This window comes from Hemiscyllium ocellatum, chromosome 12 (assembly GCF_020745735.1).
Source record: "Hemiscyllium ocellatum isolate sHemOce1 chromosome 12, sHemOce1.pat.X.cur, whole genome shotgun sequence".
Taxonomy (NCBI): domain Eukaryota; kingdom Metazoa; phylum Chordata; class Chondrichthyes; order Orectolobiformes; family Hemiscylliidae; genus Hemiscyllium; species Hemiscyllium ocellatum.
The window spans coordinates 13064235-13077005 of NC_083412.1; the positions used below are offsets into that span (position 1 = coordinate 13064235).

The 12771-nt window shown below is 39.9% G+C and overlaps 1 protein-coding gene across 2 annotated transcripts in view; it reads right to left on the reverse strand.

The window, feature by feature from the left end:
• The window catches only part of grtp1a (growth hormone regulated TBC protein 1a), a 128894-nt gene that overhangs the window by 100118 nt on the left and 16005 nt on the right, over nt 1-12771 (reverse strand). For both annotated transcript variants that reach the window (XM_060833337.1, XM_060833338.1), the window contains exon 4: nt 215-339. In XM_060833337.1, coding sequence (XP_060689320.1) covers nt 215-339 — 125 coding nt within the window. The remainder of the gene's footprint in view (nt 1-214; nt 340-12771) is intronic.

Genomic DNA, 12771 nt, shown 5'->3' on the forward strand with positions numbered 1-12771 from the left:
CCTGGTTCGCTAATGACTATCCAGAAAGGTGATTCTGCTATCCTTACTCTATCTGGCTTACTTGAGCCCCCCACAGAAATGTGGTCGATTCTTTGATTCTTAAACAGCCCTCTGGCTTGCTTGGCCATTTCAATCATTTAAAAGGCAGTTAGGGCTGGTCAACAAATGGCCAGCTTCATGAAACAAAAAAAAAGACTTTTAAAAAATTACATACCTGGCAATAACCAATATTTTTATTGTGGTTTCCATATGCCACTAAAATGTTGAAGAGTGCATCTTGTAAGGAGGGGTTTGCAGTCTTGCGAAACTGTACATTGTCAGGAAATGTTCTGTTAATGTCTGAAAATTAAAGCAAACAAATTTCACTTTTAAATCTCAGCATGAAATGGTTAAAATGTCCTAACACATCACTGAATGGTGTGGTTTTAATGATTTCCGCCTAAAAACCTTATAATCTTTCTTGAAGTTGAATCTTTTTTGGCTACACCAAGACTTGGAATATTTAGGTGTATTGATTTGGACTGCACCTCAGTGTCTGCAATACTTGTTCACAGATTCTACACACTGGTTTCCAGCAAACAGTTTTAATAATTGAGTTTACATCTCAAATCAAAAGACTGGGCTTCAGGGCAAACTTGGCTTGGATATCATTTAGCTTTGTCAGAATTTATATCATGTGATTTATTCATTAAATAAGTGATTATATTTCATGCAAAACAAGATCAAACTGCAGACAACAACAAAGTGGAATACATGAAAATTAATGGCTGGGATTTTTCAACTATGTCCATCAGCTAACTGTGCTGACTTTGTGCATAAATGAGGAAATTAGATAAGTGCATGAGGGAAAACAAACAACAGAAGGATACGGTGATAAGGGGAAAATTAAATAGGCTGGGAGGTGGCTTATGCAGAGAGAAGTTCATTGAACTGAATGATATGACTGCTGTAACTCCTATGACATACTGAAAATGGACAGAAAGAATGAAACAAATGAAGGAAAGACTTCCCATTTATATAACCAATGCATTTCTCAGAGTTTTACAGCCATTTAAGAATTTTTTTAAAGAAGTGTATTCAGTTCTAATGATAAAGTTATCTTTATCAAACTGTTTCCATCTGCCTGTCCCAATGTATCCTAGAAAGCAAACAAATATTACAGGATGGGCACAGAAACCTACTTCAAACACTGCACTTGGAAAGATGTGGTTATGGTGATGCAAAAGTGCTGCCAGAGGACCAGAGTTCATGGGGAACACTGCCACAGGACTTCAGAATGATCAATGCAACACAATATTTCACTGAACTACACTGCTTGTTACAACAAGATGGCCAGGTCCAAGACCATTAAATGACAGATAGCTGTTGCTATCGTACTATATAAAACCAACCTTCTATTATCAGAAATAGAAGCCCAATTGCTGAAGGACATCTTCTGAATGAAAGAACAAATCAATGTCACCCTAAGCAGCAGCAAATCTATCATTCCTACTGGAGATCCACCCTAAGTCTCGCTAGAGCATCCAAACATCCATAAAGTTGAATGGTCTCAATCAAAAACAAAGATTCCCTTTATTATTGAGGGAACAATACCAGGTGAGGTCCATTGTTATACAGGTTTAGGGAATAGGGCAACATATCATAATGATCATCATAATAATCATGGTTTTAAAAAGGGGTCATCTTAGACTTGAAAAATGAATTCAGTTTCTTTTCCCACAGGTGCTCTCAGACCTGCTGAGTTTCCCCAGAATTTCGTGTTTGTTTCTATGTCTATTGTGATTTCACTATATTGAAAGAAAACATTAATTCAGAAAATGAAAATTACACATACACTTCTTCAACCATAAAATCTTTCAACAAATATTTCATTCAGGTACACCAAGAATCATAATCATTGGAGTTGATTTACAGTCACACTTCAAAGGGTCCATAAGCACTTTGAGCTGTAAAACAAACTGTAAAATGGCAGACACCGTATTGTAAACAATAAACGGTTTTGCAACTATTTATGCAGCAGTAATTCAGACTTATATCAACAATCAGGGTGAAACAGCAAGAACCGATTTTAAAAACATTCCAGACACTTCTTTTTCAAATGATTTAAAGGGCACAACATCTAAATGCTTTCACTGGTCCTTGAGACTTTCTCCTGCTAATTTTGACATTTCTATCAACAGTGAAAATGAGTTGAACAGTTAATGAAATTCTGCGCTACTTTCTGTTAAGCGTTCTTATTGGCTTCTTGCCTCCCACAAAGGAAACCTGGGACAACATCAAAAGTGATCTCTGTCTCCAAAGGGGTGGCCTAAATATCCAAGAAATGCACAGAGTCAGGCCTGCTCTTACCATGTCTTCTGTGATGTTAGACAGCTTGCTGCCTCTGTGAGCCAAGCATCCATGAATCCCAACCGGACTCCATTTTCACTCCCACTAAAATGGTTATTGCTAAGTTTAGGGTCTAGATTTAATAATTTCAGGATCATTGATGCTTTTGTCATGACAGGGAGCTTCTTCTTCATGGCAAGACTCCAGGTCCAAGTACGTGGACAAAATGGAACACATTCTGCCAGACTTGGAATAATAAAACATACTTGTCCAACAACAATGCACCAAGTAACCAAGTAACCAACAGCCACCTTTGATCACTTGCAAAGAATTTGTTGTTGGTCTCACTTCCTTCCAGCTAGTTTCACCATTCACATATTTAACCTCGTGGATTAGAATTTTTTTTTTATTGGTTGGATAGAAATTGACCGAAACAAAAACAAACTCCGATGTTTGCAAATCCACTTCACTAGCCAGCTCTGCAGCATTCCTCAATTCATCGTTTTGTTTTTACCATGGCGCCTCACACAGAATTTGATACAGACACTGGCATGGCCCGAATTTAAATGAACGGTTATCATTGTTCTGTATATTTTGAATCATTCCCATGACATGGGAATTTACAGAAAGGTCAGCAATCGTTGCGCAGCAGCCAACTCTACGTGCCCTCAGAAGGATGTGCCTTTTAGTTGACGGTTGTTGACTATATAGTAAAAGTACCTCATGCTCTAGATCCAAGTCTGGTTGCTCTCACCCAGGAATCAAACTTCAGAATCTGATCCCCCTGTTTTATTCTAAACTAAGCTTTAACCCCATATTCCTATCCATTATGTAGCTGGTGCTCATTACAGATGCCTCAGTTACTTCCAGACTAAACTGACTGGCACTTTCCTTCCTGGCCTTCCACCCTTCCCTATCCATAAATTCCAATCTCTCCCACTTTTTGGCACATATGTTGAGCTATACTTAGTCCGATACATTCAACACTCAACTGAATTAAATATTGCCTGTTCCCATTACATTTAAAATTCTTTTGTCTGCCAACAAATCTACGTGGCTTGGCCTAGCCTGCTCACACCAGATCTCGAACTTCTCAAGCCTGGTATACGTTCCCAAATGTGCACACTTAACCCTCTCTTCTGCACCATTGGATAGGTGAAAATGCTTTCACCTGTTCTGGTTATCAAAATCCTCCCCCAAATCTCTCAGCCTCACTCTTTACTTCAAACAAATCAATCAGGGAACAATTAAAAAGTTATATGACAAACAGAATAAAATAAATGAGATTGCTTGAACAGCAACATACACAACATCCAATGTCAAACAGGGGTACATGTTACAATAACCAGAGAGAGGAATAGGGTGGAGGAGAGAACTGCATGCAGCGGCACAAAGAGAGGAAAAAATAGGAACAAATCATGTTTGGAAATGAATATATTGGTTGCACTGAAGCTTCATGTGAAGGTATATAAGATGAGTCAGAGCAATGTGTGTTATTCACATGTTTCACAGTTTTTCCTTCTGGGTGGCAAGTTAAATAACGAGGATACAATGCATTGCAAAAGTAGATGGCAAAGGACTAACTAGAGAAAATAATAACAGCAGTAGATAAGATGACAACAATCATTAAGATATATATAGAATTCTTAAGGCTTGAGATAAAGGATAAGAAGGAATTGATCAGGTTATTAGGAGTATATTTCAGAGGCTTTTGACACGATCACTTGGGAAGTGTTAGGAAGACCTTGTCAAAAGCTAGCTATCCAGTGATTTTCATCAATGTCTTCCACTTCCTCAGCAATAGTCAAATGACAGAATCCTCTGAAGTCAGGACAGAGGCCAAACATGCATGGGTCATCACCCCACCCTTTTTTTCATATTCATCACCACCATTTTTCATCTTGCAAAGAACAAGATTCCCAGCGGTGTGGACAATTCCACCCCCACACACCATCCTGCAGACAAAGTTTTTCAACCTCAACCAGGTGAAATCCAAGAAGAAAATGATACCAACCACACTTTTGAAATTTCAGTATGCGGGTGGCAACATCACCTCTGCCCGCTGAAGAGTAATTTTAAGCCTGGCTTTCTCAAGGTGTCAAGCATGTCAAAGAATTAGCCTTAACCTCAAGATGACAAATTGTTAACATACCTGGATTAGATTACTTACAGTGTCGAAACAGGCCCTTCGGCCCAACAAGTCCACACCGACCCGCCGAAGCGCAACCCACCCATACCCCTACATTTACCCCTTACCTAACACTACGGGCAATTTAGCATGGCCAATTCACCTGACCCGCACATCTTTGTGACTGTGGGAGGAAACCGGAGCACCCGGAGGAAACCCACGCAGACACGGGGAGAACGTGCAAACTCCACAGTCAGTCGCCTGAGTCGGGAATTGAACCCGGATCTCAGGCACTGTGAGGCAGCAGTGCTAAACACTGTGCCACCGTGCCTGTCCCAGGTCATCATGTCCTGGTCCATTTTTCCATTAGCATTTTATCCTACCTGCGAAGCTACCTCCAAAGCTGACAATGATGCAGAGATGCAGCATTGCATCCAATTTAGAGTATTTTGTATACCTAAGAATGTCAGTCTTCAATGATTGCGACATCCATGTTGACAACAAGAACATTGTGAAAAGGTAGTTGTCCGTCAGATTCTTCTGTATGGTTCCAAACTTTGGTCTATGTAATAGATCACTCCAACACCCTGGAGAAGAACCATCAATGCTACTTGAAACAGATTCTCTACATCAGGTGGGAGAACAGACATACTAATATCAGCTGAAAATGTGTTGCTGGTTAAAGCGCAGCAGGTCAGGCAGCATCCAAGGAACAGGAAATTCGACGTTTCAGGCAAAAGCCCTTCATCAGGAAGGGGGAAGAGAGCTTCTTCAAGGAAGGCATCCTTGCAAGAGGATTCGCAGTAGGTTAAAATCTTCAAGTAAAAAGTGAGGTCTGCAGATGCTGGAGATCAGAGCTGAAAATGTGTTGCTGATTAAAGCGCAACAGGTCAGGCAGCATCCAAGGAACAGGAATTTCGACGTTTCGGGCAAAAGCCCTTCATCAGGAACGGGATGAAGGGCTTTTGCCCGAAACGTCGAATTTCCTGTTCCTTGGATGCTGCCTGGCCTGTTGCGCTTTAACCAGCAACACATTTTCAGCTCTGATCTCCAGCATCTGCAGACCTCACTTTTTACTCTTATACTAATATCAGCTTCCTTGAAGCAGCCATAGCACCAGCATCAAGGCCATGATTATCTCCAAAACCAACTCTATTTGGATGGCCACATGCTTAGGAAGCACAAGTCTGACTGCCAAAACAAATTATCTTTGCCCAGCTCAAGAAAGGCACTCAAATAAGAGGACAAAATAAGCATTTCAAAAACTCCCCAAAGGTTGACAGTCAGAGTCAGAGGTATATGGCATGGAAGCAGGCCCTTTGACTAGGTTTCCTAAACTGAAATAATCAAATTTGCCTGTGTTTACCCATATCCCTCTAACCTTTCCTATCTATGTTCCTGGCTGAATGTCTTTTAAGTGTTGTAATCGTACGCACCTCTGAGACCTACTCTGACAGCTTGTTCTATATACGCACCACCCTCTGTGTGAAAACATCGTCCCCAAGGTCCTTTTTAACTCTTTCCCCTCCTACTTTAAACTCCATCAAGCAATGCAACATGGACATCAATACAAGATCCTCATTCAGAAGAAACCAACATGGAGGAACCTCGGTATGAAGAGACACAATTCTTTGAGAACACCCATCAGCAAGAGGAATTACAGGAAATGGCAACAGACAAAAAGTGCTAGCGAATTCAAGGCCAAGGACTAAATCCATCTCTCAGAAACACCTGTCAAATCCAAGAACTAGGTCTGAAATCAGGATCATCAGGCACCTTTTGAACTCAGTGACACAGAATTTCCTGGATGGATAATCATACTTATTGGAGAATGATTGCCACCGACTACACACCAATTAACAGTAGAAGAGAACAGATGGGGGAAATGCATAAATTTATCTTGAGCATAAATAGAATAGAGAATCATCATCTTGGGAGATTTCATCCAGACTCAAATGAACTGCAACAGCTAAGGGGGAGAGAGAGGGGAAAAAATTGAGTGCTCCAGTTCAAGATAATGATTATGAAAGACACAAGACAAATATAAAATAATAGCTTAGAATGCAGCTAATGATGGACAACAATGATGCAACTGCACAACTGAAATTGGAACAATTACTGATTAACTAAAACACTGAAAAACAAAAACAGCGAAAAAAAAGAAAGATTTGCATTTAGAAACATTTTTATCACCTCAAAGATGGCCCAAATTGTTCGAAGTGATGAAGTACCTTAAAATCGTAATCACATTGCAATGTAGAAAGCATTATTTGCACACAACAAATCCCTACAGATAGGGTTATGATCATGACCATGTTTATGTCATGTTGGTGCATTGATAGTAGCCTTAACACCAGGGATAACTCCACTGTTCTTCAAATTAATTATTTTTTTCACAATTACATGAAACAGCAGCATGTACCTTGTCTCATTCAAAAGATGGTATCTCTAAATGTGCAGCATTTTCTCAGAATAGTACTGGATTAAAACTTGAACCCACAACTTTCTGACTCCAAGTGAGTGTGCCATGGCAGACTCGAGACAGAAAGAAATGGGAATTATTTCATGAGAAATCTAATCCATCAACAGAACAAGTGTGAAGGAGTAAAAAAATGAAATACCAGGATGAAGGCAATGATGATCAGGGTAAAATTGAAAAGACAAAAAGGGCGTTTGTTAAGTACATGAGTAAAAGGAGAGAATGACAAAAAGGAATAAAACAAGTTTAGTATAAGAATTAATAAAACAATAGCAGTAACCATTGTCATAAAAATTCATATGATTCACTAATACCCTTTTAGAGAAGGGAAACTGCCATCTTTACATGATCTGGCCGATCATATTGCTCCAGATCTGTATAGATGTGATTCATGCTTAACTGCCTTCTGAAGTTGCATCAAACTACTAGAAGGCTAAAAAAAAGTTGGATAGACAACCTGGTATTGACTGTGGCACCAAAAACAATGGCAAACCTAGACCTGTAAATCTTGCAAATTCCTTCCTTCAAACATCCGAAGGGTTATGCTAAAATTGAGAGATCTGTTCCACAATGTCATCGAGTTGCAGCCTGACAGTCTACGAAGGTATAAACCTGAGATTATGACTGTCCAGACATCACCTTCTATGAGGGTTCCTATTCTGCTAGCACCATGGTGCACAGTCAGAAGAAAGGGAGTTACCTTGATGCTCTCAACACTGATTCTGTATTGCATGAAATCTCATGGTTATCAGGTCAAACATTGGTGAAGAAATGTGCTGATTACCACATACCATTTCTCCAACTTCCTCCCACCTTCTGTTTCATACACCCCAAAAACAAAACCTGATGAAAACTCCTCCACTCAATGCATGACAAGCTGGGGTTTAGAATCCTTTTCAAGGGTTTGCTGATGTATCGGCAGCAACGAATACAAAGCCCATTATACTGCTAGGACTAGCCAATCAGGTTGGTTGGCTACTTCCAGGGCACGATCGCCTTCCCCATGAATGGTAGAAGTCTCACTCTGCTGTTAGAAAATGTCACTTAGTGTCTTATTATTGTTGTCTTCGGGTTTTTTTGATCCATTAGTTTTCACCCAACCCTTTTAGTTATGGGGCGAGGCAGTGCATTCCCTTCTACTCTTTAAACCCCAGTGTTTGGTAAGAACTTGCAGAGTCTAGAAAAGAGCAAGTACCAAAGCAAAGCTAAATCTATTCCTATATTCAGTCACTTCTTTTTTGAATAAGTTGAGGAACGCACAGACCAATTAGAGTCATTGAGTCATAGAGATGTACAGCACTGAAACATTCAGTCCAACTTGGCCACGTCGACCAGGTATCCCAACCCAATCTCATCCCACATGCCAGCACCCGGCCCATACCTCTCCAAACCTTTCCTTATTTGTAAATCCATCCAGATGCCTTTTAAATGTTGTAATTGTATCAGCCTCCACTACTTCCTCTGGCAGCTCATTTCATACACGTACCACCCTCTGCGCGAAAAGGTTGCCCTTTAGGTCTCTTTTACATCTTTCCCCTCTCACCCTAAACCTATGCCCTCTAGTTCTGGACTCCCCCATCCCAGGGAAAAGACCTTGTCTATTTATCCTATCCATGCCCCTCATGATTTTATAGGCCTCTATAAGCTCACCCCTCAGCCTCCGATGCTCCAGGGAAAACAGCCCCAACCCATTCAACCTCTCCCTATAGCTCAAATCCTCTAACCCTGGCAACATCCTTGTAAACTTTTCTGAACCCTTTCAAGTTTCAGGACATTCTTCTGATAGGAAGGAAACCAGAATTGCAGACAATATTCCAATGTGGCTTAACCAATGTCCTGTACAGCCGCAACAAGACCTCCCAACTCCTGTACTCTATACTCTGACCAATAAATGAAAGTAAACTATCCACCTGCAATATCCTATCTTCACTATCCAATCTACCTGCAACTCCACTTTCAGGGAGCTATGAACCTGCACTCCAAGGTCTCTTTGTTCAGCAACACTCCCTGAGACCTTACCATTTAGTGCGTAAGTCCTGCTAAGATTTGCTTTCCCAAAATGCAGCACCTCGCATTTATCTAAATTAAATTCCACCTGCCACATCTCAACCCATTGGCCCATATGATCAAGATGCCGTTGTAATCGGAGGTAACCTCCTTCGCTGTCCACATTTTGGTGTCATCTGCAAACTTACTAACTATACCTCTTATGCTCACATCCAAATCATTTATATAAATGATGAAAAATAGTAGGCCTAGCACCAATCCTTGCGGCACTCCACAAGTCTCCAGTCTGAAAAACAACCTCTGTTATCTACCTTTGAGCTAGTTCTGTATCCAAATGGCGAGTTCTCTCTGTATTTCATGAGATCTAACCTTGTTAACTAGGCTCCCATGGGAACCTTGTCAAACGCTTTTCTGAAGTCCATGTAGATCACTTCCAGTGCTCTGTCCTCAATCTTCTTTGGTACTTCTTCAAAAAAATCAATCAAATTTGTGAGAAATGAATTTTCATGCACCAAGCCATTTTAACTGCCCCTAATCAGTTCTTACCCTTCCAAATACATGGACAATTTGTCCCTCAGGACTCCCTCCAACAACTTGTCGACCACTGATGTCAGGCTCACTGGTCTATAGTTCCCTGGCTTGTCCTTACCACCTTTCTTAAATAGTGGCACCATGTTAGCCAACCTCCAGTCATAGAGATGTACAGCATGGAAACAGACCCTTCGATCCAACTCATCCATGCCGACCCAATCTAGACCAACCTGCCAGCACCCGGCCCATATCCCTCCAAACCTATCTACAAAAGAAAATGCAACAAATGAGTAGTTAGCAAGGGGAAATCTTGGTTGATCAAACAAATTGCCTTTTTGTGAAATGCAAACTAAAAGCATATCTCAGCAAGGGGCCCAGAAATCACTTCTCTAGCTTCCCACAGAGTTCTAGGGTACCCCGATCCGATCCTGGGGATTTATCCACTTGTATGTGTTTCAAGACATGCAGCACTTCCTCCTCTGTAATATGGACATTTTTCAGGATGTCACCATCTATTTCCACACGTTCTATATCTTCTATGTCCTTTTCTACAATAAACACTGATGCAAAATACTCATTTAGTATCTCCCCCATCTCCTGCAGCTCCACACAAAGGCCGCCTTGCTGATCTTTGAAGGGTCCTATTCTCTCCCTAGTTACCTTTTTGTCCTTAATATATTTGTAAAAACCCTTTGGATTCTTCTTTATGCTATTTGCCAAAGCTTTTTTTGTCCCCTTTTTGCCCTCCTGATTTCTCTCAAGTGTACTGCTACTGTCTTTATACTATAAGGATTCATTCGATCTATCTTGTCTATACCTGACCTATGTTCCCTTCTTTTTCTTAAACAAGCCCTCAATTTCTTTAGTCCTCCAACATTCTCTACATCTACCAGCCTTTCCTTTCACCCTAATAGTAATTTACTGTCTCAGGACTCTAGCTATCTCATTTCTGAAGACTTCCCATTTTCCAGCCCTCCCTATACCTGCAAACATCTGCCCCCAATCAGCTTTTGAAAGTTCTTGCCTAATACCGTCAAAATTAGCCTTCCTCCAAATCATCTATTGCTTTTGTTTATTGCTACAACTGCTGGGGATACACTCACTGCCCAAGGAGTCACAGGACTGAATGGTACTGGTTGTAGAGGAGAGCGAGTGGAGTTAGGGAGATATGGGGTTCCTTGAGCAAGTGACATCCAGATAGGCGTAAATGCAATCTCTGTCATGCAATGTGACATCACCTGTACCATCTGTGCATGCAGAGGCAGCAGCTAACCTGGCACTAATACATACACCATTACACATTAATATAGCAGTGTTTGACAAATACTTGACTTTATTTTGTAAGTATTTTGACGTTGTGTAACATTCACAAAGCTGGTTCCTTTTATACAACACTCTCTCATTCCTAGTTCCTGTAACAACTAGAGTTCCACTCGTAGCTCACTGGCTTTCATTCTTATTTAGAACAGAGAAATGGAGCAACCTTTTCACAGACAATTGAGAGACTATAACTTTCACCTTTTAGGATTACTGATAATTGTTAGATCAATTTTCAAGTTATATTGGACAATTAGCTAAAGGGAAAACGAAAAGATGAAAGGACATCAGAACATGGGTAACATAATGCAAACCATTTAGTCACATGAAGGGTGAAGATTGAGTAGAACTATTTGATTTAAATGGCCTATTTCTATTTTGTAGTTTCTGTGCCTAAAGGCATCTTCACGTGGTGTCATATGACAATGTTGTTTTTAAATTTCTATTTTACTTGTCCTCTATTCCTAGTCTATTCAGCTCTACACTTTTCTTAGTGCCAGAATGATAGAAAACTTGGTAAATTAGGACTTGAAACACCTTTTAACAGGACATCTAAATATCAAAACATTACAAGTTGGCTTGGTTGGCGATGGAATAAAGTTTAATTGAAACATTTCCAAACAAGAACCAATTGAAAATAGAATATAGAGGACGAATCGCTGTGAAATTTGAGATCACAAGGCTTTGAATTAAAAAGCACATGGAATTAGTTCCGAAATAATCTTCCTAAGAACCAATTTATGAATTCTGAGATTGTCTGAGAGCTAAATGGACGAAAGACAACAAGCACCATGATAGAGATTAACTGTGTGGGTTGGGGATGTGTGGAGCTAAATTGTCCTGGTCAATTCTTTTAGCTTGCTTGGATCTTTGCACTGAAATTTCTGTTTAGGTTGAATGCAAAGCTGGGAATAAGTACACTTAAAATCTATTTCTTGAAGCAAAGTATTGCATAGTAATTCCAATTTTTTTAAAAAATTAATAAATCAATTTATATTCCACAATTTACTGACTACAATTAATGCACCAAGTATATTTCTTTTTTAAAAATAGCCTCCCCTTACTGATTCCAAATGTTTACGTCATTGCATACAGTAGACTGTTAGCACAGAGAATATTTTACCATAAAGGGCTACCCTTACAATCACAGGCAATACTCATTGCTATCTTTCCCCACAAAACGTAACAGGTAAAATACGTTGCTAATATAAACTGGTGTTTGCATTTCAGCATTTCAACAGCCTCACAGTCTATATAAAGCTGGCAAAACAAAAACTGAGCACTTCATTGTCAAAATAATTACAAGGTCTTGCATTCTGCATGCCCCCTTAGCATCATACCATTAATTAGCCTAAACATGTGATTCAAATTAGCACATATCAAATACCAGACAAAGAACAGCACAAAACCAATTAAAATCATTCCATTTCAATCTACTCAAATTTGAGTGAGTCAGATGGAAGATATTTGCTCCAACTTCCTCCAGTACTGAGGTTGATTTTTGCATCAATGATGATAATTTAAAACACACAATAACGAAACATACCAGAAACAAACAACCACACATGTGATAAATCCATGGTGCTTCTTTTCACAATCAGTGTAACAATTTCCCTGCTCACAGGATTACTGTTTTCTTCAAGGCTGGGAAATTGAGCTAGCTGAGCTTCAACAGCATCAGTGCTTAAGAGTTTTATGCTGTATCACAATATACAGCCTATGAAAATTAGAAGGATGTTCCCAGGTGTAAAATAATATTTCACTCTTCAATGGAGTAATAAACATTTAGCATTTAGAGACAGTGGTCCAGTGTGTCACAGTCGTGGTTACCATGTAGAGTTGAATGCAATGGCTCCAATTATTCCAGTAAGTTACTAATTATTTCTAAAGTCCTTTTGATCAATATGAGAAATTAGTGACTTTACTGCCAAGTTTGTTCACTCACTTCAATAGCAACCTTACAGGCTCTGCCTCCCAGCCT